Source organism: Cetorhinus maximus, chromosome 4 (assembly GCF_964194155.1).
Source record: "Cetorhinus maximus chromosome 4, sCetMax3.hap1.1, whole genome shotgun sequence".
NCBI classification, from domain to species: Eukaryota; Metazoa; Chordata; class Chondrichthyes; order Lamniformes; family Cetorhinidae; genus Cetorhinus; species Cetorhinus maximus.
In genome coordinates, this window is record NC_135882.1 from 7,412,664 (window position 1) to 7,438,072 (window position 25,409).

At 45.5% G+C, this 25,409-nt stretch overlaps 1 protein-coding gene across 2 annotated transcripts in view; it reads right to left on the minus strand.

The window, feature by feature from the left end:
• Positions 1-2,738: 2,738 nt before the first annotated feature.
• znf516 (zinc finger protein 516) overlaps positions 2,739-25,409 on the minus strand; it is a 77,861-nt gene continuing 55,190 nt past the window's right edge. The window contains exons 3-4 of one of the 2 annotated variants that reach the window (XM_078539895.1): positions 17,474-17,509; positions 2,739-6,125 (exon numbers count right to left, since the gene is read on the minus strand). In XM_078539895.1, the coding sequence (XP_078396021.1) occupies positions 5,902-6,125; positions 17,474-17,509 (260 nt within the window). In that variant the 3' untranslated portion in view covers positions 2,739-5,901. Of the gene's footprint in view, positions 6,129-17,473; positions 17,510-25,409 lie in introns of both variants that reach the window. The other variant, XM_078539894.1, reaches the window with a different exon arrangement.

Consider the following 25,409-nt stretch of genomic DNA (forward strand, 5'->3'; position numbering starts at 1 on the left):
GGGGGAGTCCAGAACAAGGGGATGTAACCTTAAAATTAAGAGTTAGGCCATTGAGAGGTGACATCAGGAAGCACTTCTTCAAACAAAGGGTAGTGGAAATCTGGAACTAAAAAGATGCTGAGTCTGGAGATCAATTAAACATTTCAAAACTGAAATCTTTGTTAGGCATGAGTATTAAGCCTTATGGAATGGAGTTAAGGTACAGATTAGTCATGATCTAATTGAACTGTTGAACAGGCTTGAGGAGCTGAATCCTCCTGTTTCCATGTTCCTAGGTTTGTAGAATCATAGAACGGCTACAGTGCCATGGCCAGTACATGGCCATTTGATCCATCATGCCCATGTCAGCTCTAGCAAAACAACTGACCTAGTCCCTCTCGCCCACGCCCTTTCCCTCTAGCCCTGCAAATATTTTTTCTTCAGATAATGATCCAATTCTCTTTTGAAAACCTTGAACGATCCTGCCTCCACCACTCTCGGGCAGTGCATTCTAGATCCTAACCACTCGCTGCGTGAAAAGGCTTTTTCCTTGTGTCGCTGTTACTTCTTTTACAATTCACATTTAATCTGTGTCCTCTGGTTCTCAATACTTCTGCCAGTGGAAACAGTTTCTCCCTATCTGCCCTATCCAGGCCCTTCATGACTTTGAACACCTTTACAAAACCCCCTATTAATCCTCTCTCCTCCAAGGAGGGCAGCTCTAGTTTCTCCAATCCATCCATGTAACTGAAGTTTCTCGCCCCGGAACCATTATTGTGAATCTTATCTGCACTCTCTCTAATGCCTTCACATCCTTCCAAAAATGTAGTGCTCAGAACTCCCTCTCTAACAGCACTGTGGGTGTACCTACAGCACAGGGACTGCAGCGGTTCAAGAAGGCAGCTCACCATCACCTCCTCAAGGGCAACTAGGGATGGGCAATAAATGTTGGCCTAGACAGTGAAGCCCACATCCCTTAAATGAATAAAAAAAAATAGTACTCCAGTTCAGGCCGAATCAGTGTTTTATACAGGTTTATCAAAATTTATTTGCTTTAATACTCTATTTATAAAGTTTAAGATCCCATATGTTTTATTAGGCACTTTCTTAACCTGTCCTGCTACCTTTAATGATTTGTCAACATATAACCCCAGATCTCTCTGCTCCTGCAATCCCTTTAGAATTGCAGCCTTTAATTTATATTGTCTACCTTCGTTCTTCCGACCAAAATGAATCACTTCACATTAAATTTCATCTGCCACTTGTCCACCCATTCCACCAGCCTATGGTCTCTTGCAGTTTAACACTTTCCACCTCACGGTTGTGCCTTTCTTTGCCCACATTAGCCACCGTCTTTCTCACTTCCTTTAAGTGTGAACAGTCTTCTTTCTGAAGTAACAGTCTAAATTTCTTTTAAAAGTATGAATGAATCCACTTGAATGGACTGCAGCGAAAAGCACCCAGCATTTTAACCACCCTCTGTGGTATGAACCTTTCTGATTTCTGCTATAGTTCTTACACTCTCTTAACATTTTTCCTGATTATCTTAAATATGTGCCCTCTCTCTCTCAATTACATTCCACTGACCAGTGGAAACCATCTACCACTAGTCACCTTATCATGATCTTTCTCAACTTTATAAAGGATGGATTTATAACCCATTACGTACAGTGGAGGAAATTGTTGCTCTAATATAAGTTGCCTACTCTAAACCAAAAGAACGATACAAGCACAGCAGGAGCTTATGCTGTCTTTAACCACAACAACAACTTGCATTTAGGTAACGATTTAAATTTGGTGTATCGTCCCAAGGTGCCTCACAGGAACGCTATCAAACAGAATGTGACGTTGAGTTACGTAAGGACATATTAAGGCAGGTTGACCCTTAAGTTTGGTCAAGAAGGAGGTGTTAAGGAGCGATTTAAAGGAGAAGAGAGAGGTAGAGTTCTGGAAGGAATTCCTTAGGCTTAGGGTCCAGGCAGCTGTAGGCAAAGCCACCAAAGATGGAGTGATTAAAGTTGGCGATGTGCCAGTGACTAGGACCGGATGAGGGCAGACATCTCTGAGGATTGTGAGGCTAGAGGAGATTACAGATATAGGGAGGGGCAGCGGGTGCAAGGCCACGGAAAGATTTGAATAAAAGGATGAGAATTTACAAATTGAGGCATTAGGGCAAGACTGGGGACCAGTGTTGGTGAGTGAGCACGGGGGTAATGGATGAACAGAGTTAAGAGTTGGGGTACGGACAGTAGAACTTTGGATGAACTTAAATTTATGGGAATACTCCCCTATCATGCTGGATTTTCATTTTCAAAAGAGACTTACCATTTCACCACTAAAACTTAACATTGAAGCGCCTCAGGGCATTTACTATGCTAAAGGTGCTATATAAATGCAAGTCGTTGTTGTTGAATGCGCGAACTCTGAAGATAAAAAAGAAGCAAGGTAGGTTATCTTAAAAGTTTTAGATTATTTTGCGACTTTCAATGATACCGGTGTTCACAACCACAAAATATCTGTCACAGAATGAAGTAACACAACCTCAGCAGTGGTGGACTTCATCAAGATAGTTTCCTAAATCATTTGTTAGTAAGTTTTTCATGTTAATTGATCAGATAAATTTGCATGTAATTTAACTCTACTAGTTGTGTTAGAAAAGTAATCTCTCGCCACACTGCTACCCTCAATGGTGTAGAACAATTACCAGCTTACATTTAGAAACCATTGTGGCTTGAAAGCAAACAAGGTACGCTAGATTTTGTTCAATTATTTCCATCTTCAACAAAAAAATAGCTAATGAAACTATGTCTTAAAGCTCACTGAAAATTTTGGCTTCTATTTGATGAATCTTCTTTTTCTCTTAAGGTTACTGCCTTGGGAAATATATAGTGTGCATAGGTTTTTTTTTTATGGGAACTATTTTAAAGTGTATTTTTAAACGTGGAATCCAAATGGCTCTGCTGAGTTTGGGTTTTCCTCATCACCCCGCACCCCCCTTTCCCCTTCCAGCAAAAATTGGACCGGTTGGAAATGGGGGTGGGACTTCTGCGTTCGGGTCCTGCCCGCCATTTGGAAGTTCCACTGAGTCTCCACGACTCTGCAACAATCCGAGCCCTTAGGTCTGAAACTCCTTCAGCAATGAATTTATTGGGATAAATGGACGTTCATTAAAAAAAGGGTTGAACTATGAAGGAAATCACAAGTGGATTTTTTTTGTCCATTAGCACTTCTCTGAAGCTTTCTACCTCTCCAAAAATTCGCAGGCATTTATAGAATGATATGGTACAGAAGGGGGCTATTTGGCCCATCGTGCCTTTGCCGACTCTTTGAAAGAGTTATGGAATCATTCTCAAACCCCTGTTCTTTATCCACAACCCTGTAATTTTTTACCCTTCAATTCTCTACCCAATGCCCTTTTAAAAGTGACTATTGAATCTGCTTCCACCACCCTTTTAAGGCAGTGCATTCCAGATCATAACATCTCATTGTGTCCGACAATGCTCCTCATATCTGTACTGAAAGAAAGCTACTTGGTACTCATTAAGGCCTTGTTAAGAAACGAGAGGTGATCTAATGAAAACATATAAAGCTCTTAAGTGGTTTGACAGGATAGACACTAAGAAAGTCTTTCCCTTGGATGAGAGTCTAAGAGACAAGGTCACAGTCTCAGGATAAGGGCTTGGCAATTTAGGACTGAGATGAGGAGAAATTTCTTCACTCAGAGGGATGTGAATTTTTGGAAATCGCTACCCCAGATAGCTCTGGATGCTCATTGGTTGAGTACATGAGATAGAGATCGATAGATTTTTGGGTACTAAGGGAATTATGGGATGGGGAGAGTGCGGGAGCTGAGGTAGAAGATCAACCATGATATTGTTGAATGGCGGAGCAGACTCGAGGGGCCGAATGGCCTACTCCATCTCTTATTTTCTTATGTTATATTCTTTATGTTAAGGATGGATCGTGGGAAATTACTTTTGATTGGACACACTTGTAATCAAAGGAGTATTGTTCCTTTTAACCGTATAACTTGTCTGGAGAAACCTGCCATGATTATTTTTGGACATCTGACAACAGGGGTCAATTTTGACCTAACTTGTCCATCTCAATACGAATGAGATTGGGTACAACCACTGGCTTTGCACCATAGCTGATTTTAACCCTGAAAACGGACAGTATAATAGGGACAGGCCATCAAATCAGCGTTGAGCACAATCCTATCACTTTCCCAACAAGTGGCATTGGTTAAAACGGACCATTTACTCCAAAAAGCAACGGCAACGGGAAATAAATCATTTCCTGGTAGATGTTTAGCATGGTGGGCGGGTAAATTTTACCTGGTGAGCATGAGCTTCCGTACAAATGGATAGAACAGGATCCTCAATGAGAGTCAGTAAAACTCTCGGAATCCCATGCCATAAAAACAGAACCGAATTTATTGAATCTCCATAAATCGGAGGCACCTGCCATCGCTCTTAGGGCATCCGTTACACCTTGCGGAGGCCAATTGTTGTTCCCCCCCCACTCCTTGCTGGTGTTCAGCCATTCTGTCCCTCACTTCACATGGCGTCCGGGAAAACTGTCCTGGCAGTGCTGATGATTCACTGCTGGAGAAGTTTGACGGTTGTGATTGGCTGGTGCTTCATCTCTTACCCGTGTATGGTAACTCCGCCGTGATTGCACGCTCGCTATTGTACAGGTAGCTCGTGCACTTGTGCTGGTTGGTGATCAGCCGATAGAGAGCAGTCCTCTCTCTCTCTCTCTCGAGTTTACCATTAAAAGAGGAACTTCAGGTATTGAATCAAACGTCTTTATGTTATACATTGATGGCTTCTCTTTGCACCTCGTGATTTCAAATCAGACAAAACCGCAAAAACGGGGAAGTAAATCCAGAATAGCCAAAACAGAAGAGGTAAACACAGTTTTTTGGGTAGGAGGATATGGCAATTTAACAACAAGAACTCTTCAGGAAAGTAGAGTAATCTTGTTACACAGTCCTGAGCATTGAAGCAATATCTCTTCGTCTGCAGCTGGTGACAGCTGCTGCTGTTTTTCTCTTTCAACAGGATAAACCCAAGACAGTTTTTCTTAGTAAGAAACCTTTTTTTTTTTCTGTGCCAACCTTTGTTTTTGCAGCGAAAATTAATGGTTTGTACAAAATATCCTGAAAGGTAGATGAGTAAAGGGTTATCCAAACTCAGTTCATATTTAATATGCTGTAAAAAAAAACACAACACAATGAGTTTGTGTTAACATTTAGTACCTTTTCATCAGCAGATAGCAAGAATGCTTCCTGTGGACGTGCCCTGCTACCCTGGCTTTTCATTTTTAACATGGATTATTTTTGCCGCAAGAGAGTTCAGTCACAAATTTAAAAATATATATATATGAATGCACCTTTGATAAATTTTGATCTTCCTTGTTTAACAATGATGTGGTAAGGGCTAAATTGCATGTCCATGGTAATATATGTTACTGACACCAGTAAGCGTTAGATTGACTAACATTGTCCCATCTCAGAACCATGGCTGAGTTTCCCAAAGTCCATCAACATCTAAGGAAAGACCAAAAAGCAAGACTGTGTGACTAAAACAATGAGGATTTAACCAGTCTGCATCCTCGATGGAAATAAAAAACGTATTCTGAATGGACGATATGTCGGTATTCTGCTTGCAGTAGACTGTGGACCTGCAGGCATTCATCTCATCAAGAAAAGAAGAAGCATTCAACTTTTGAGACATGTCATATAAACGGTTGTTCCCTGAATCCATGAGTGCTGAACAGACGGTATCACTGCAGCCACACTCCCCTCACCCACCCCGCCCCAAACCCTTCACGATACGGTCGCGCCACTTCTCAGTGAATGTATGTGAATGGAAATATCCTGAAATTTCCAGACCAGGAATAGGTTCAGAGACAATCTCATTCCAGTACTGCTGGTCCTGAAGCCTGGCAGCCTGTTGGAAAATGACCGAACTGTTTCTCCATTGCTTTGTAGAGATCGATTTCACTCCGCGAGAGTCTGAACCGGCGGTCTGGGTACTGGGTGTTGTCGAATGGCATGCGATGAACACATTGTACGTGTGTTTTCAGGTTCCCCTTCTGTGAGGCACTGTAAGGACAGTATCTGCATTGGAAAGGTCTCTCTGCTGGGACACAGATGAAGAAGAGATTTAAGGGCCACCATTCCAAAAAAACATTAATCAATTCTCTTTTCAGATATTGAATGGCCCTGTGTGTGCTTACAGCAGTTTCTGTTTTATCTAAAGTAAGCCAGCAGCCCTCCTGTACCATTTCTCTAATTCTGACCTCCAGCTGCAACCCAATTTTCACTGCGCCATCATTGGCAGCCGTGCCTTCAGCTGCCAAGGCCTTAAGCTCTGGAATTTCCTCCCTAAACCTTTCTGCCTCACTGCTGTCCTCTCTGGTCCTGTAAGGCGCTCCTTAAAAACCCACCAATTTGACTAAGTCTTTAAAAACAAAAAGCTAAAAGCTACTGCGGATGCTGGAAATCCAAAATAAAAACAGAATTACCTGGAAAAACTCAGCAGGTCTGGCAGCATTGGTGGAGAAGAAATCAGTTAACGTTTCGAGTCTTCATGACGAGTGTTCTGCCGAAGGGTCATGAAGACTCGAAACGTTAACTGATTTCTTCTCCACCGATGCTGCCAGACCTGCTGAGTTTTTCCAGGTAATTCTGTTTTTGTTTTTGACTAAGTCTTTGGTCATCTGTCCCAACATCTCCTTATGTGGCTCAGTGTCAAATCCTTTTGGTAACACACTTGCAGAGTGCTTTTAAATATTTTGCAATGTTAAACACAATAAATAAATGCAAGTTACTACTGTTGTTGTGAGTCAGCGTCGGTGCTGAAATTGTATCGTGTGACTTTCAACATTTGATGGGCAGTAACTGAAGCATTCTGGAAGTGTGCAATGTATATGAGACTTTCAACATCTTATTGATATACGCAGGCAAGTAGAATAGAAATGTTCAGAAGCACCTTTTTAAAAAATTCATTCATGGGATGTGGGTATCACTGGCTATGCCAGCATTTATTGCCCATCCTTAATTGCCCTTGAGAAGGTGGTGGTGAGCTGCTTTCTTGAACCGCTGCAGTCCATGTGGTGTAGGTACACCCACAATGCTGTTAGGGAGGGAGTTCCAGGGTTTTGACCCAGCGACAGTGAAGGAATGGCGATACATTTCCAAGTCAGGATGGTGAGTGACTTGGAGGGGAACTTCCAGGTGGTGGTGTTCCCATGTGTATGCTGCCCTTGTCCTTCTAGACGGTAGAGGTCGTGGGTTTGGAAGGTGCTGTCGAAGGGGGCTTGATGAGTTTCTTGAGTGTTGTTGGAACTGCACTCATCCAGGCAAGTGGAGAGTATTCCAACACAGGGGAGCTTTCCCTGGTGTCCTGGCCAATACTTATCCCTCAATCAACATTACAAAGAACAGTTTATCTGGCCATTATCACATTGCTGTTTGTGGGAGCTTGCTGTGTGCAAATTGGCTGCCAGGCTTCCTACACTGCAACAGTGACTACATTTCAAGATACACTTAGTAGGTTGCAAAGCACATTGAGACATTCGGTGGTTGTGAAAAGAGCTATAGAGGTGCAAGTCCTTCATCCTTTGTTAAGATCAAGTGCTTTATTGAGATAAACCATATCTCCGATGGTGCAAAACACATGGGATCAGCTGGAATGCTGACCTTACACCCTACGGCCAATTTTAACCAACCACTGCAGTCGGAAACCTAACGGGATTGGGTGCAGAGTTGGTTTTCCACCTGTCTGATGTATTCTCCATTTGGGTGAACAGTGATATTGGGTGAAAAGTAGAATACTGTGGAGGCCGGAAGTCTGAAATAAAAACAGAGCTTTCTGGGAATACTCAGCAGCGTGGGCAGCGTTTTGCTTTCAGTACACCTGCTCTCGGCACATCTTTTGTTTCTTTGGCCAGGATTTCCCAGCACCCCCCGTGGTGGGTTTCCCTGTGGCATTGAGCCATTGAGATCTTCGTTCACATCGGTAGGATCGGAAGATCTCTCTGGTGTGAGGGGCTGGAAAATTCCGGCCTTTGTTACTATTCTTGCCCCATCACCACTTCCCTTTGACCCTGGAGGGAAAACTCTTCTGTCATTCAACCGCTCCTGTCTTCCACCCTATCACAGGCCTTCCTTTTGTCCTTGTCCCACCCATCCCTTGCTCAAAACCTATCACATTCCTAACTTTTCCCAGTTCTGATGAAGGGACACAGAGCTGAAACATTAACTCTGTTTCTCTCTCCACAGTTGCTACCTGACCTGCTTTTTATTCCAGCAATATTGCTTGAGTTGGGTTAAAATTGCACCCATTGCGCTCGGAGGTTAAGCTTGTTAACCTTTTGGCCAGGTCAGGACAAATATTGCGCATCAGAGGCAAGAGAGGGTTGGAAGAATGGCTCCAGCCTTCCTGAGACCAATGTCCCATTAGTCAATCAATCAGCATCACTGACCATCACTGTCAAAGAGCAGTGAACACTCACATGGTCCCTGCTAAAGAAGGGAGCTGTATTACAACAGGGAGATAGTTCTGGATGGGGGCAGGAGCAGGGGGGATTAAGAAAAAAAGAAAAAGGGTACAAATGAAGTTTGAATTCACGATCTCAGTCAGGTGGGCAATAGAGATGCAAAATGGAGACAGTGAGGATGAATTGTTTGAAGCGATGAAAACAAGAATGGTGCCAGCACCAATCCCTGTGGAACTTCATCTGTTGGGTAACCACCTTTGTAAGTTCAAAAGATCATAAGAAATAGGGGCAGGAGTAGGGCATTTATCCCATTGAGCCTACTCCTCCATCCAGTAAGACTATGGTTGATCTGATTGTGGCTTTAACTCCACTTTCCTGCCTGTTCCCATAAACTTGGCTCCCTCGTCAATCAAAAATCTGTCTAACTCGACCTTGAATATATTCAATGTCCCAGCCTCCGCTGCTCTCTGGGGAAGAAATTTCCAAACGACCCTCTGAGAGAAGAAATTCCTCCTCACCCGTGTCTTAAATGGGAGACCGCTTATCTTTACACTGTGCCCTGGTTCCCGATTCTCCCCTCTCCTGAGAGGGGACACCCTCTCAGCCTCTACCCTGACACGCCCCTCAGTATCTTATATGTTTCATGAAGATCACCTCTCGTTCTGCTAAACCCCATGGCCTGAATTTTGCGCTCGTTGGGTGCGTGCGATCGATGGGCCCGGGAGCAGAGGGGACCCCCGACTGCAATCGGCAACCAACTGCAATTTCACCCTGGATGGCCAATTAACGGGCAGCCGGTGTGAAATGCGTCCGGGGAAAGGCTCAGCACTGCCGGGGGTGGGGGGCGGGAAGACGGCGGGCGCTGACATCACCGCGGGCGCTGGTGAGCGCTTCCACTGAGCTCCCTGAAGGCTGACGGCTGCCTCTGGGAGCTGCAGGACCTCCAAATAATGAAAGAAAGCACAAAAATGCTGCAAAAAAATGTCCACGCATCACAATCGAGCACCTGAAAGCAGGTCTCATTTAAAAAAAAAAGTCCCCAGATATTTCTTTTTATTTTAAATCCAAACCAGAGAGATTTCATCCTGCCCTCAGACGAGGTTTCATCAAAAATGTGAAGCCCGCCAGGCCGATTGGCCCATCTGCCAACCTTAAGGTTGGACGGGCCGCAAAAAAAATCGCTGACAATTGGGCTGTTAATGAGTTAAATTGTCCACTTAATTGTCGGTGGTGGGCGCTCTTCCAACTTCTGTGCCCGCCCGCCAAACAAAATATCGTGGGAGATTGCGATGATGTCGGGACGCTCGCCCGATGTCGTCTCGCCCGATTTTACGCCTGTTCGGGCCGGGTGCACGCCCGCTCCGCAGTACATAAAACTCTAACCCACATCTTTATACCTAACCCTCTGTCCTCCTGTGTTTATTTTAGCCACTTTGCTATCCATTTCACTATTTGCCCTCTGACTCCACACCAAAGTCATCCTTCAAGGAACATAGCAACGGGGGGCAAAATGTTTAGCTCGGTGGGCGGGCGGGCGCGCGCCTGACCCCCTCGAGCGTAAAATGACACGTGGGGCGAGCGTCCCGACGCCAACGTCCTGTCGCGCGATATTTTGCTCGGCAGCCGCTAGCCAGAGTCGGCAGTGTGCCTGCCGGCAATTAAAAGGTCTGTTAAGGCCATTAACAAGGTTATTAAATAAAATTTTTCGCTGCCCGTCCAACCTGACGGTGGGCGGGGCAGGCGAATAGACCAAGCGGCCTTTGCACTTTTTAAGAAACCTCATCCACGGGCGGGATGAAGTTTCCTAAAGCCAGTAAAAATAAAATGTAAAATTTAATTAATAACACGTGCCTGCTCATGAGACAGGGTCACACGAGGGGGACACGTTTTATTACATCATTTATTTCTTTATTTTTGTCTGAAAATGCTTCATCTCCTCGAGGCAGTTCTGGGCCTCAGGGAGATTATGAAGTGTGGACTCATGCGCATGTGCAAAGGTCACGCTCGCCCCGCTCACCCTCCTCTCACCGCCGCCCCCCCCGCCACACAGGCAATGCTAAGCGCTGCCGCTTGTGTTTCATGCTGGGTGGGCCTTTATTGCGCCCCCCCCCCCCCAACCTTAAATCGCCTTCCGGCCTCGATCGTGGGCGGCGGTCAGCTTCCCGCCCAACAAGGGCAAGATTCTGCCCCGGGAGTTGGCCATTCGGCCCTTTGAGCCTGCTCCACCATTCAATGAGATCATGGGCTGATCTGGTTGTAGTCTCAGCTCCACTTATATCAAGTATAAACCTATCTGCTTCCTACGCACAGCCGGTCGTACGAACACACGAAATGGGAGCAGAAGTAGGCCTTTGAGCCTGCTCCGCCATTCAATAAGATCATGGCTGTTTGTGTTTTCAAATTCCACATTCCCATCGACCCCCGATAACCTTTGACTCCCTTGCCTAACAAGAATCTACCTCCCTCCGCCTTAAAGATAATACTGACCCCGCCTCCACTGCCTTCTGAGGCAGAGAGTTCCAAAGTCGCACAACCCTCAGAAAAAAAAAGTCTCCTCGTCTCTGTCCTAAAAGAGCACTCCCTAATTTTAAAACAGTGCCCCTCCCAGTTTCTGGACTCACCCACAAGGGGAAACATCCTTTCCACGTCCACCTTGTCAAGACCGTTCAGGATCTTGTACACTTCAATCAAGTCACCCCTCACTCTTCTAAACTCTAGTGGAAACAAGCCCAGTCTGTCCAACCTTTCCCCGCAAGACACCCCACTCATTCCAGGTATCAATCCAGTAAACCTCCTCTGAACCACCTCCAGCCCCACATCAAGGTGTCATAATATGACTCTCAAAATCTTGAGCTGTCAGCTCAAGTTGGGATCCAAACCCAAGTCTCCTAGTGTATAACACAGTCAGAGCCGTCCAAACACGTTCCACTTAATCAATCAGAACACTGGTCACTGACATGATGGGATGAAAGCAGACGTCAGATTAGGGAAGGAAAGTTATCCAAATTACTTGTCCCTGTCGCAGGCGGTTGTATTTTTCCTTGTTAAAGAACGAAAGCCACGGACAGGGAAAAAGTCAATGCGGAATACAAATAAAAAGGCACAAAATCGGCAGGGTGATAGATGGAACTCCGAAGGATGGAGAATGTAGCCGTTTGAGAATTCAGGTCACTAATGTGTCTGGGTTCAATCACTCACAAGGCGATCACTTTCAGTATTGAGAGGTTACATTGATCCTCATGCTTCAGATCAATCCGCTTATAAAGAACCATTTTCACAAGTCATTTCATATTGTAATCTCACCAACAATCACCTAAAAGAGAGATTTGCAATATGCTTTCCCACACTTTAACCCTTTTCTTGTGTAGCACAATCACGGGATGTTTGCTGTAAGGGGCTACGGTGTTAGAAAGGGATAGACGGGTGTACAGGGAGGGGAAAGGGCCGTTTCGGTCCATCTGGTGAGCACCAGAGCCGAAAAGCAGAACACTGACTTTAACCGAAAAGCAAGGACACTGCGGAGAGTGGAAATCTGAAATAAAATCAGGAAATGATGCAAATACTCAGCAGGTCAGGCAGCATCTGTGGAGAGAGAAGCAGAGCTATTGGGCCAGATTATCCAACCAGCGATGATGCTGCGCGCATTGCTGTATGCAGAGACCATCAGCACCTTTATCTTTTTGCACACTTTTAGCTGTATCTTCCAGTCCCAGCCGCAACAAAGAAGCCTCGGCCATGTTCCAGGAGTAAACTGGCAAAGGGAAGCAGTGCAGAGAACATACCTCCTTTTTACAACATTAACAGCCATATTCCGGTAAGATTTTAAAGGTCTCGGGTCTTTCAGTAGGTTAGTGGGTGGGTGAGCGGTGGGATGGAAGCGGATAGTAAGGTCAGGGGGTTAGTTGGGTCAGATGGGGTGGGGTGGAAAGTCGGGTTGGGGGGGAGGTTGTTGGATCGAGGGGGGGGCATTGGGTCGGAGGTAGTTAGGTCAGGTTGGGGATGATAGTTGGGTTGGGGGGTGAGTAGTCGGGTCGGGTTGGCGGGGGGGTTGGGGTGCGCTAGTTGGGCCGGTAGGGGTGTGATTGGGGGTCGGTTGTGCCAGTGGGTTGAGTTATGCTGTTAATCACTGAGTTACACCACAGGTTAAACTGTGTAACATTTCTAGGGTACGTATGAACATACACATTAGGAGCAGGTGTAGGCCATTCAGCCCCTCGAGCCTGCTCCGCCATTCAATAAGATCATGGCTGATCCAATTTTAACCTCATATTCCCTGATATCCCCGATAACCTTTCACCCTCTTGCTTATAATAATCTCACTACCTCTGCCTTAAAGATATTCAAGGACTCTGCCTCAATCACCTTTTGAGGAAGAGAATTCCAAAGTCTCACAGCCCTCTGGAAGAAAAATGCTTTTTCCTCATCTCTGTACTAAATGGTGACCCTTTATTTTGAAACAGTGACCCCAAGTTCTAGATTCTCCCACAAGAGGAAATATCCTTTCGACATGTGACTATGTGGGGGGTAGGATTAGTAAGTTTGCAGATGACACAAACACTGGCCGGGTGGTTAACAGTGAGGTTGAGTGTCTTGGGCTACAGGAAGATATAGACGGGATGGTCAGATGGGCAGATAAGTGGCAGATGGAATTTAACCCTGACAAGTGTGAGGTGATACACTTTGGAAGGAGTAACTTGACAAGGAAATATTCAATGAATGGCATGACACTAGGAATTTCTGAGGAACAAAGGGATCTTGGCGTGTGTGTCCATAGATCCTGAAGGCGGAGGGGCGTGTTAGTGGGGTGGTGAAAAAGGCATATGGGACACTTGCCTTTATCAATCGAAGCACAGATTACAGAAGTAGGGAGGTCATGTTGGAGTTGTATAGAACCTTGGTGAGGCCACAGCTGGAGTACTGTGTGCAGTTCTGGTCATCACATTATAGGTAGGATGTGATTGCACTGGAGGGGGTGCAGAGGAGATTCACCAGGATGTTGCATGGGATGAAACACTTAAGTTATGAAGAGAGGTTGGATAGACTTGGGGTGTTTTAGTTGGAGCAGAGAAGACTGAGGGGCGAGCTAATCGAGGTGTACAAGATTATGAGGGTCATGGACAGGGTGGATAGGGAGCAGCTGTTCCCCTTAGTTGAAGGGTCAGTCACAAGGGGACACAAGTTCAAGGTGAGGGGCAGGAAGTTTAGGGGGATGTGAAGAAAAACTTTTTTACCCAGAGGGTGGTGATGGTCTGGAATGCCCTGCCTGGTAGGGTGGTGGAGGCGGGTTGCCTCACATCCTTTAAAAAGTACCTGGATGAGCACTTGGCATCGTCATAACATTCAAGGCTATGGGCCACGTGCTGGTAAATGGGATTAGGCAGGTAGGTCAGGTGTTTCTCACGTGCCGGTGCAGACTCGATGGGTTGAAGGGCCTCTTCTGCACCGTGTGATTCTGTGATTCTGCGACATCCACCGGTATCCAGATAAGTCCTGCGAATCTTCGACCTGAGATAAGTGTAAGAGACATTCGCGTGGTGTCCCAGGCAGCATAAATCAGCTCATCGGAAGTTTAAACTTCCCAGGAAGTTACGGCACTTGTGCGTGTGCCAGGGCTTCCATAGGGTCCCAACACATAACAGCAACTTAAGCTCAGTGCATCGCCGCTCCTGCTACCGGAATTTCTGGTCCAATGTTTCAGGTCGATGACCTTTCATCAGGATCGATGAAAGGTCATCGACCTGAAACGCCGGCCGGGATTTTTCGGTCCTGCGTGTGGCAGGGGGGAAGGCAGAGGCAAGGCAGGTAGGCTGGCATCTTTCACTGCGCAGGCTGCTGTAGGACAAGAAGGGTCAGTACCTCCCTTTAGGGGCTCCTCTGTGCCTATCAGAGTTCCAACCCCCACAAGATCAGACTGCTCCCACACCACCCCCCCCAACATTTAACCCTCACCCCCTCCCCTCCCAGCGTCTCTAACCCAGTCCCCCATCCACCTCACCTCCTCGCTGGCTGATCCCAGATGGGTGTAGAAGTCCCACACTGAATCGATAAGGCTGCCCCCCCCAGTGTATTATCAGCAGCCTGACGGTCCAACCTTTCTAAAGGGGTGGGGGGAGGAATCTGTGTAAAATCCAGCTCTACGTGACCTCCTTACTCATCCTACCAAAATCACACTTATTCATTTTTGCACAACACTAGCTTTGTTCCATTTTCTTCTGATCCAACCACTGTGAGAACAGAGATGGCTGCAGCTAGTCCTGAATGTGGAGGTATGCTTGCAAATGGTCCTGTGTGGTGAGCCGGTATTCTGCTTATCCCATTCTGGATGCAACGTACAGCCAGTGACACACATTCAGTGGCTGTACCTTTGTTGTAAGGGAATGTGCCTCTGTTTCAATTTTCACTTGATGGATTCGTTCGTGTGGGTGTCGCATGGCCAGGTCAGCTTTTATTGCCCGTCCCCAATTGCCCCTGTTCAGAGGGCAATTTTTTAAGAGTCAACCACATTGCTGTGGGTCTGGAGTCACATGTAGGCCAGACCAGAAAAGGCATGGCAGAATTTCCTTCTCTAAAGGGATGTGTGAACCAGATAGGTTTTTGGGCAATGGTTTGGTGGTTACCATCAGACTCTGAATTCCACATTTTTTGTTTTTAAATTAAACTCAAATTTCACCACCTGCAATGATGGGGTTCAAACCCAGGGGTCACTAGAACACTAGTCTAGTGACAATACCACTAAGCCACTGCCTCCACCTACTATCACAAAATGAAAGTCTCCACTAAGCGTTGTGCAGATGTTATGCTTCTCTGCGGAAAGAATAGGAATGAGAGACGACAAAGATCAGCTGCTCTTATCTTCACCAAGTTCTCTCTCTCTTCTCTTCATCTCAGGTTCATGACAATGTCACTGGAGATCCTTTGCCACTCAACCCTCCCCCACTAAAGAACACGGCCGTTCTCTGAATTGGACAGAGCAGAACTCTTTGACGTTCCACGGTTTTTCTTAAAATGAAAACATTTCTACCCATGGCAGCCGCTAAAAATAGGCCATCTGTATGGGCAATCATTTTTGCAACAAAATTAAAATAGATTTTCTATTAGCCCGTAGAGTAACAGGGAGCCAATTCAGAATTGAATCTGGCTGCTTCTAATTGAAGCTGTGTGTACGGCACACTCAAAAATGCCCATCTATCCATCTTCGCTTTGACTTTCTGCGTGCAAAATTCTCAAATCACATCCAGATCAAAACAAGAAACATATCGCAGTGCAAACTGGACACTTTGGAGTCGTAAAATCGCTCTAAATTAAAAGTAAAAGGAATGGCTGAAGACATCAAAATCATAAATATTGGAAAGGGTGAAGTTCATTCACTGCTAACCTCACATAACAAATGGTCATATTCCCATTGGCTAAATTGTACATTCAACACAGGGATTCTTTTCAAGTGTAGAAAATTGAAAACTCTTCCTTTCTTAAAATCTGAATTTCCTGCAGTAAATCAGTAAATGTGTTTTTGCATTTTTTTTTTTCCGCGAAGCTAAATCACTCACTGTAAGCAGATATACAATTCCACAGGGACCAGTTTATCATAGGATACCATTTAGGCAAAGGTCTAGGACCACCAGTATTCTAGAATTAATACACAATAAGGGACACTTTTTAAGATTGTAAATAATTAGGTTACTGCCATTGCATCATCTAGTTTGGAATTGTTAAATTGTCGATGGAGTGGTGGCTGTTAAACTGAATACCTGACTGCATCCTGGACACATTACTAGAAGCTACTATGAGTGTCACTGCTAAAAGCAGTGAACTATAAATACAATAAAAGATGGATAAATGGGCATTTATATAGTGCCCTTCACAAACGCAGGATGTCTCAAAGCACTTTACAGCCAACGAAGTGCTTTTGACGTGCAGTCACTATTGCAACATAGGAAACACAGCAGGCGACTTATGCATAGCAAGCTCCCACAAACAACATGTGATAATGACCAAATAATCTGTTTTTCAGTGATCTGAGTTAAGAATAAATGTTTGCTAGGACACTGGGGAGAACTCCACTGTTCTCTTCTTCAAAGTAGCACCAATGGGATCTCGCACATCTAACGGAAAGGGCAGACAGTGCTTTGGGTTAAGGTCTCATCCCCCGCTAATGTACTGGGAGCACTGGGCTAGATAATGCACGCAAGTTTCTGGAGTAGGATTTGAACCCATGACCTTTAGACTCAGAGGCTCCAGCGCTACCCACTGAGCTATATCTGAAGCATATGCACTGGCAGATTGTTAACAATTTATGAAAGGTCACTAGTTCTGTGTCCTTCGACAAGCTCTAGATGTTAAGTCTTGAGGTCTACTGCACTGAGGATAAATATTGCAGCGATAAACGAACAACATCATCTATAGGGTAATGAGCAGAGGTGATCTGTCATCTGCCTGTGCCCAATTGATTAGAACTGACACCACAGGATAGGCGAGTGATTATAAAAGTGTAAAATAAGTGAACAGTCCATAGCTGATGAATGACAACATCAATTCAAAAATATCTACATCGATCAGGCAATTATGATGCTACTAAGGCAGTCCCAGTTTCCAGGAGCCCGCTCTCCCCAACTCCCCTATAATCACTGTTGTTGCTCACAGAATTTGGTAACAATCTGGTGGGATCACACGGAGAGATGAAGACTCACATGGGTCTTACTGCCTCTTAAATGCCATTTTGCACACAAGGGAGGGGGGATAATAAATAGTCTTAAATGTGAGCAAATTCTCCTTCCACTTGATAAGTCAGCCCGAATGGGTTTTGCCCATGACCAGCTAAAATTGTTTCGCTACCAATGCCACTCTGAATGTGTTTTGGACGATGGAAAGTGGAATCTCAGTTACTTTGGCACCTGCTTTCTCACAGGCTCTGTGGAAAAACAAATCTGAAGGGTTCCAGCTCAAAAAGTTAAGTGTACTAATCCTGGGAAGGAGCAACACTTACCCATCACCACTTGAGGACTGCAGAAGGTCTTTTGCACTGAAACAGGAAACACAACAAGGGTTAAAATGCTTCTGTTTATTTGGAGAATACTGCATATTTTACGTTATTATCACGTCCCTCAAATTGTGATTTTCAGTAGAAGATAATTTAACTAGAATGTTCTATAATGCACGGTAACTTTGTAAATGAACAGGTTTCACAGTAAAAGGGTGTACAGATTGTCATTTAATGGAAAAAAATCTCAAATTTAGATATAATCCTTTGCTAAAACTGTTGAAAACATATCTCTATATTTGCATCGGAAATGATTTTGTAGGACGCTGCTGTATGAATATTTATCGCATGTATCCAAAATTGTGTGGTAGTGAAAATGTAAATCCTGCTAAAACACTAGGGAGCAATTCCAATAGAAAATGTTAAGAGTTTAGCTAGTATCAGCTATTATCCCACAGCGCAATCTTAAGGCCTTTTTTTCAAAAATTAACTTTATGTTTGATTTTCTTACCCAGTTAATCTTCCTGTATTTTAGCACCCATCGCTGCATTGGAAACAGTCACTGGTCAGTAAGTGAATGAACCCTGGGCAATCGACTTTGTTTTTAGTCTCTGTGGAAAATGCATGGACTCTACACGGGCGTTAACAGCACCACCAAGGCTCAAGCTCGGGATGGCTGCAAGATGCAACAGAGGACAGATGTGTCTGAGGGTTGCTGTTCCCCCTTAGAAAGCCACTGTCCCCTTTTACATTCGGTTATAAAGAGCGGGTGGGCAATTCTGTAACAGGTAGCTCCCGGAGGGCATCGTCCCCAACATTAGCAGGATTAATGTGATCGGTTACAACAGCACTGGCATTGGTGCACAGCATGGGGTGAAAAATAGACTCTGAAAACAGTGCATGGCTACAAAATATAGAGAGCTAGAATTTCTGTACAGCTTCCTTGATTTCTGGTCAAATGCTCAAAATGGGGTGAAAGAGCAAATCTGGGGATACAGATTCACAAATCAGTAAAAGTAGCAATGTGAGTTAACAAGACCATAAAGAACGCAAAAGGGGAAGAAAAGACCTGGGCCAGGGTTTTCCGGTTGTCGGGTGGGCGGGTCTGGGAGCGGCCGCAGGACGGACCGCCGCCCGCCATCGGGTCCTAACCGCGATTTCACGCTGGCTGGCCAATTAATGGGCAGCCAGCACGAATTGCTCGCAGCAGCGCTCAGCGCTGCCGGGGTGTGGGGTGTGGGGAGGAGAGCGAGCATGGAGGTTCGTGCATACGCGTGGGTGCGCGCAGTAAGTGTGCGCCCTGGACAGAACCCCCCCACTGGCAAATTCCAGGCACACACAGCTTTGTAGGATTAATGTCGCTTTAAGGGATTGGTCAATGATTAAGACACAAGCTTTCAACCGATTGAAAAAAACAACATATTTAATAGTTTTATTCAGGTCGCAAAATTGTTGAAGGATTAATTTGATAGACCTTAGGTTTGGTTTCCTTCAAACTTTAAACCTGCAAACTTAACTCTAAGCCTTGCAACTGGACCTGAACCTAACTTTGGTCCTTGCCTCCCTATGTAATAAATCACTACGATCTGCCATTGACTCAAAGAGCTTGGCTCAAACCCCAGCCTTGATCAGCAGTTTTCCCCAATGGGATTTTGCCCATTGTCAGAGCTGACTCACCCGACATAGCAATATGAGGGTGCGAGGCGCCTCGACATTGAGAGGGGATGGAAAATCCTCAGGGGAGGCCACCTCCAGCTGCCTTGCCACACAAACTGCCCTGAGGGCAACAACACTGGTGGATAAGCAAGGCACAGGCAACAATGGGCTGAATGGCCCACCTCTGAGAATGGCTCATTCTCTGATGCCAAGTAGTGTGTCTCTCTCATGCAGCGCAGAATCCAAGATGCAGGCAAGTGCAAAGAGGATAGAAGAAGGATAGAATGTACTTTCTTAAACGTTCAAAGATTTTGGTTATGCACTGTCGGTGAATAAAAGATGTTCCACGGAAATGGAAACTCACTACTTGTCAAACGGTGGCTGGGAGACAAAGCAAATCGGGACGGAAGAAAGCCACAACTCAGTTTTACAGTCACCTTGAGAAAGTTCGAGAGGAAAGGAACAATGGATTGATCTGGTGTTGCTACACGGAAAAGCTTCACTGAGGAAGCAAAAGGAAGGCAAGGCTAATATAAAACACAGCAGGACTCGCAAAGCAAGTGCGCAAACCTTTATAAATCTGTCGACGACTAGCTAATAAAGTAATAAGCAGATCATGTATTGAGAATTTTGTTTGTAATTTATATTGTGTGTCCTCTATGTCACTCCTCTCTCCAGCTTTGAAATGTGTTGTGAAATGCCTCCAGCTTTTGATTAAATCAGCTGGGGGTAAAGATCTTTGTAATAACAGTGCATGACTGCATCAGGAATGAAGGCAAACAAAATGGCTTTAATCAATCATTAGCGATTCAGGATTCCCCCACCCCCCGCCCCGCAGCCAATTCTAAATGCTAACTGGAGACATCAGTCTTAAGCGATCATATTTGCCTAACTCTGTGGAAAAGGAAAAGGACAATTCCTGGGCTGTGGTTTCACTGCTAAATTCACTCTGATGGCGTGGTGCGATTCCCTGATTGAAACGCATTTGACTTTTCTGCTAAAAACATATTACAGCATCAAACAGCACAGGGGGGGAGGCCATTCAGCTCATCATGTCTGTGCCAGCTCTCTAAAAGAGCAATTCAATTAGTCCCTACTCTTTCCCCTAAGCCCAGTGAATGTTTTTTCCTTCTCAAGTACTTGTCCAATGCCTTTCTGAAAGTTATTATTGAATCTGCTTCCACCACCCTTTCAGGCAGCGTATTCCAGATCACAACAACTCACTGTGTAAAAAAAATTCTCCTCATTTTCTCCCCTGGTTTTTTAGCCAATTATCTTAAACCTGTGTCCTCTGGTTATTGACCTTGCTGCCAGTTTTACCTTATTTACTCTATCAAAAACTCTTATAATTTTGAACCTCCCCTTAGCCTGCTCTACTCCAAGGAGAACAATCTAATGCCTCCACACAACTGAATTCCCGCATCCCTCGTACCACTCTGGTAAATCTCCTTTTCTAAAATGTGCTGCCCAAAGTTAAGTTAGGTGTAGAGGTCTAACTATTGAGATAAAAAGGTTGAACAAAACTGCCCTATTATCGATGAATAGAAGCAGATTGATTGTTGATAATTAACAACGAAGGATGATTATACTGTTTACGTTGACCCAATAATATCAGCTGTCGCCACATGTTGCTGAAAAGAGAGGCATGTTGCTGAAGATTTTCATCTTGCACTCATCAGGAAAAACACAAGAATGCCAAATTTCAAATGAACACAAAAATTAGTGCTACAGGAGAAAAGGGTGCTGATTGGTTGAAGAGTCGACTCTGATTGGTTGAGGCATTGCCATAGAGAAAACAACAGGGAACTATAGGCTCCCCAAGCTCCTGGGTAGTTCAAAAAAGGCGCAAGGCTTGTACATTTTCCTTTTCTTTGCATAGTACAAGTCTGTGTATGAATGTATGTCGCTTCTAGCAAGGATAAATGTGCCATGTTATGAATGCGGCTGATTATCTTAAATTGGTTATTAGTGTAGCCATTACACTAACAATCAGCCAACCAGAGTCGACTTCACAGAATCACACAGTGCAGTGGAGGCCCTTCGGCCCATCGAGTCTGCACCGACATGTAAGAAACACCTGACCTACCTACCAAATTCCATTTACCAGCACTTGGCCCATTGCCTTGAATGTTATGATGTGCCAAGTGCTCATCCAGGTACTTTTTAAAGGATGTGAGGCAACACGCCTCCACCACCCTCCCAACCAAACAGTGCCTTTTTTTTCCTGTAGCATAAATTGTTGTGATTGTTTGAAATTTGGCATTCTTGCATTTGTCCTGATGAGTGCAAGATGAAAAGCTTCAGCAACATGTCCCTCTTTTCAGCAGTATTCAAGTTCTGTACTAGCAAGCGACTGTTTGTTACCACATACATTTCATCAAACGAAAGTCAGCACAGTAGAATAGAGAGACGACATGCACTAAAACATCACAACTCTAGACACCATCATCACATGTGCAGATCCTTGGCTCATAGACTTTCCACATCCCTTTTAGACCATGCCATTCTTTTCAGTTGCCAACAACTTCCTTCAATTTCCAAGCCATCCAACTCTAGACATACTAGACCTAAAATTGGTTTGTCCTGATTCTCGGGCATGTGGATCACCAAGGCAGAGGGAGGGTTTCCATGGTGGACAGGGTGCTGGAGGCATCAGTGGTGGAGGTAGGCAGGAGCAGAGATGCCATGGTCCAGTGGTTTTCAGGAGGCCCTGAAGGACTATTCTGGAAGAGAATGGGGACAGGCAGCCTGGGTGGTGAATTTCCAGTGCCTGGTCCTGAGGACCTAGCCACAGTGCCACAAGGCGTCTAATAGCCTCACATGGGTGGTGAAGGCCAGTGAATGCATCTCCACATGACATCTCTGATCCCACATCACCAAACTCTCACACTGCTCACCCAGCAGTACTACTGGCAACTCAGGACCCGTGCCAAACGTTCGCGCACTCCAGCTTACCCTCACGTACCTCGCAATGCTGCCAGCCTCACACCTTCCTCTCTCTACCTCCACACACCTCCAGCTATTCAGCTAGGGCAGGCGTATCATACAAACTCATGCTGCACAATGACTGCCCTCTCTCTTGCAGGTCAGGATGGCACAAAATAGAAGGGAGCAGAGCAGAACCAGAGGGAGGCAAGGACGCCTGCACCTCCCGATCCCTATGGAGGAGATGGCTCTCAGCATCATTGGACTGAGACAGAGCCCTTGGTATCCAGCATCACTGAGAACATTGAGGATGATGATTTGTTCCTGCCTTCTGCCCATCTCAACTCCCAGCACCCCCTTATCCTGCGACCTGGACAATGGGCAAGCTGCTGATGGTGTGACCGTGGACCACTCCATTCTCTTCCCTCACACCAACCTTCCCCTTCTGACTTTCTGCTTTCAGACCCTGAGTCACAGCAGTCCCAGGAGGAAGTGAGAGAGCAACACTACAGCACTCATGGAGAGACCCCTTCACTCGATCTGACAGTTGCAGCCACCCGTTCAGCTACTGGCACGGCACTTACCTCCGAATGAGTATAAAGTTGGGATCAGCACACGGTGAGTCACTGGGCATGAGTGGGGCTTCAATCAGGCCAGGGGAAAGGATAGGCGAGGCCACAGACAGGTTCTGCTGCAGAGGACTCAGGTGAGGGTCTTGATGGGACAGCATGCAGGACAGCCTTGACGGGCATGTTCACTGAGACGCCGGGTGCATTGGCTGATCTGTCAGACAGCCTCTTCTCACTGTCAAGCAGCACCGAGGAGCCCAGCTTCAACCTGGCAGAGGGTCTCGGGCAGAGCTTGCCCTCTCCGCACCATCTGCTCCATCTCCCTGTCGTGCTGCAGACCCAGAGGCACTGCAACTGCGGCCTCCGAACCTGTTTTAGCCTTTTGTGTGGACAGGTCACGAGTCCTCTACCCTCCCCGTGAGGGTGCAGCAACACTCGCTGATAAATCTTGGAACTCCCAACAGCTTCTCTAGTAATGCTCTTGAGCGCTTCCAGACACTTTGCAATCGTGGAAGTTCTGAAAAATGACCTAACTTGCACATTTGGGTATCTGGCTTTTTAAGGAGCCCCGGTCAAGAGCTAGTCTCTCATGTGTGTTGTTTGTCGAGTGATTCGCACATTTGTTGCCAGGAATGACATTGTCCAAATTAGGTATCCAAATAGGCGTTTGGTAATAAAGAACTTGAGCATTGCTGAAAAAAGAGACATGCTGTCAAAGCTTTTTGTCTTTCACTCATCAGGACAGGTGCAAGAATGCCAAATTTCACGCTGCTGCTCCCTTCGAGATTTGGCATTCTTGCATCTGTCGTGACAAGTGACAGGGTGAAAAGCTTCAGTGACATTGTGTTTTTTCAGCAATATTTAAATAAGATATCCTGGCATCCGATCAGCCGGTCGAGCTGTGTGAAGTCACGGCAGTGCTGCTTTGCAGACCTCCCATGCACGGTGGGGAAGGCCTGCGCGGACGCCATTTTGAAGGGGGTCCCGCCAAGCGGGCTACGGAAATGGATTTCAAACCCGTTACTCTTCCCTTGCACCGACTCGATGCAGAGCACCCAGATAAGTCAGGCGACAATGCAACAAAGTCTACGTCTCACCTCACCGGGATTAACTCATTTTACTTCACTTGTGTTCGTTTCACTACAGGGGACTGACTGCAGCTTGTCACAGGCGATTACACATCGCAGCATTTCAGTGGCGGCCACGAAACCGGCAAAATAACAAGGAATAAACACACTGAGCAAAAAGCACCTGTTCCAGTGAGTTAATGCTTTCGGTGAGGGGGATGGTATAAGAAGGGTCATTAATACTGGAGTCAATCTTTTCAGGCTCATTTTCAAAAGAAAAGTGAAGGGGTTACTACAAAGATGTAAGTGATTGTGTACTTTGTTGCCTTTTGCACACAATACATACGTAAGATCCCAGAAATGTTGCAACGAGTGTTTGGGCTGTAGAAGACTTTTTTCAGGGTTTGTCTATTTTTCTTAACTCAAGACTGTAGTTTGTTAAAACCATTATTATTCATCTGGGGGGGCTCTGCACGAGGTCAGAACTTCCCCTCCCTCCAGATCTCTGTTACTTCGTCACGTGTCATGACATTATAGTTACATCAGCATCAGTTGCTTCTGATGTTACCCTTTCCTCTACAATAAGATGATTGAGAAATCAGCTGTCTTGGCTGTGTCTTCTTTATTCTTCAAATGAAATTCCACTTGCGGCTAAAACCATCGTCCATGAATTTGTTACCTTCAAACTTGACAGTTCCACTGTTCTCCTGGCCTCCCTCTGTAAAGCTGAGCTCATTCACTGCTGCCTGTATTTTAACTTACATCAAGTTCCGTTCACCCATCAGCCCTGTGCCCACTGTCCCACAGTGGCTCGTGATCCAGCAACGCCTCAACTTCAAAGTTCTCATCCCGCTTTTCAAATCCCTCCAGATCATCCCTCCTTATCTCTGTAGCGTCCTGCAGCCCCTACAATCCTCAAGATCTCTGCGCTTCTCGATTCTGGCTTCTTCCGCCCCCTTGATTTTAATTGCTCCCCCACTGGTGGGTGCTGAGGCCCTCCGGAATTCCCTCCCGAGACCTCCCCACCTCCCCCTCCTCCTCTACGATACTTCTTAAAACCTACCTCTTTGAACAAGATTTGGTCACCCCTCCTAATATCTCCCTATGTGGCTCTGTGTCAAATTCTGTATGAGAACGAGTCTGTGAGGTGCCAGTGCCACTGTTATTTATGTACAAATTGCACAGCAGCTTCAGTCGATGGCAGCTGTGCAGTTAAACGCAGAATAACAGAGGATGCTAACTGTGATGTGCTGACCCTTCATAAACTGTGCAAAAATGGCACTTCCCTGTCTGACTCATTTAAATGGATTGAATGGTGTGAAGTCCCCGTACTGATGTCTTGGCTGTGGAGTAAACTCACCACAAAAAGTTAGGGTTTGCCCATTTCAGGCTACATGCTTTTTTAATGATTCAATAAGTCTTAGATACTGTCAAACAACCTTTCTGGCCCCGAAAATTAACTTTTACTCATATGGAGCCACATTCCTTGAGCTTTTAATTCTTGTTGGAGGTTTCATTTTTTCTATCTCTTTTATCACTCTCTCTTATTCCCTTCTTTCTTTCCCTCTCTTTATTTCAGTTTTTGTACATGATTTGCATCAAATTAAAAATTCTAAATGCCTCCTTCAGACTCATGCTGCTCATCAATGATTCTTCTATTCCTGATTGGCTAATGAGGCACACAGTTCCTTACCCTCCACACACACAGGTTCCAGATGCCCTGTA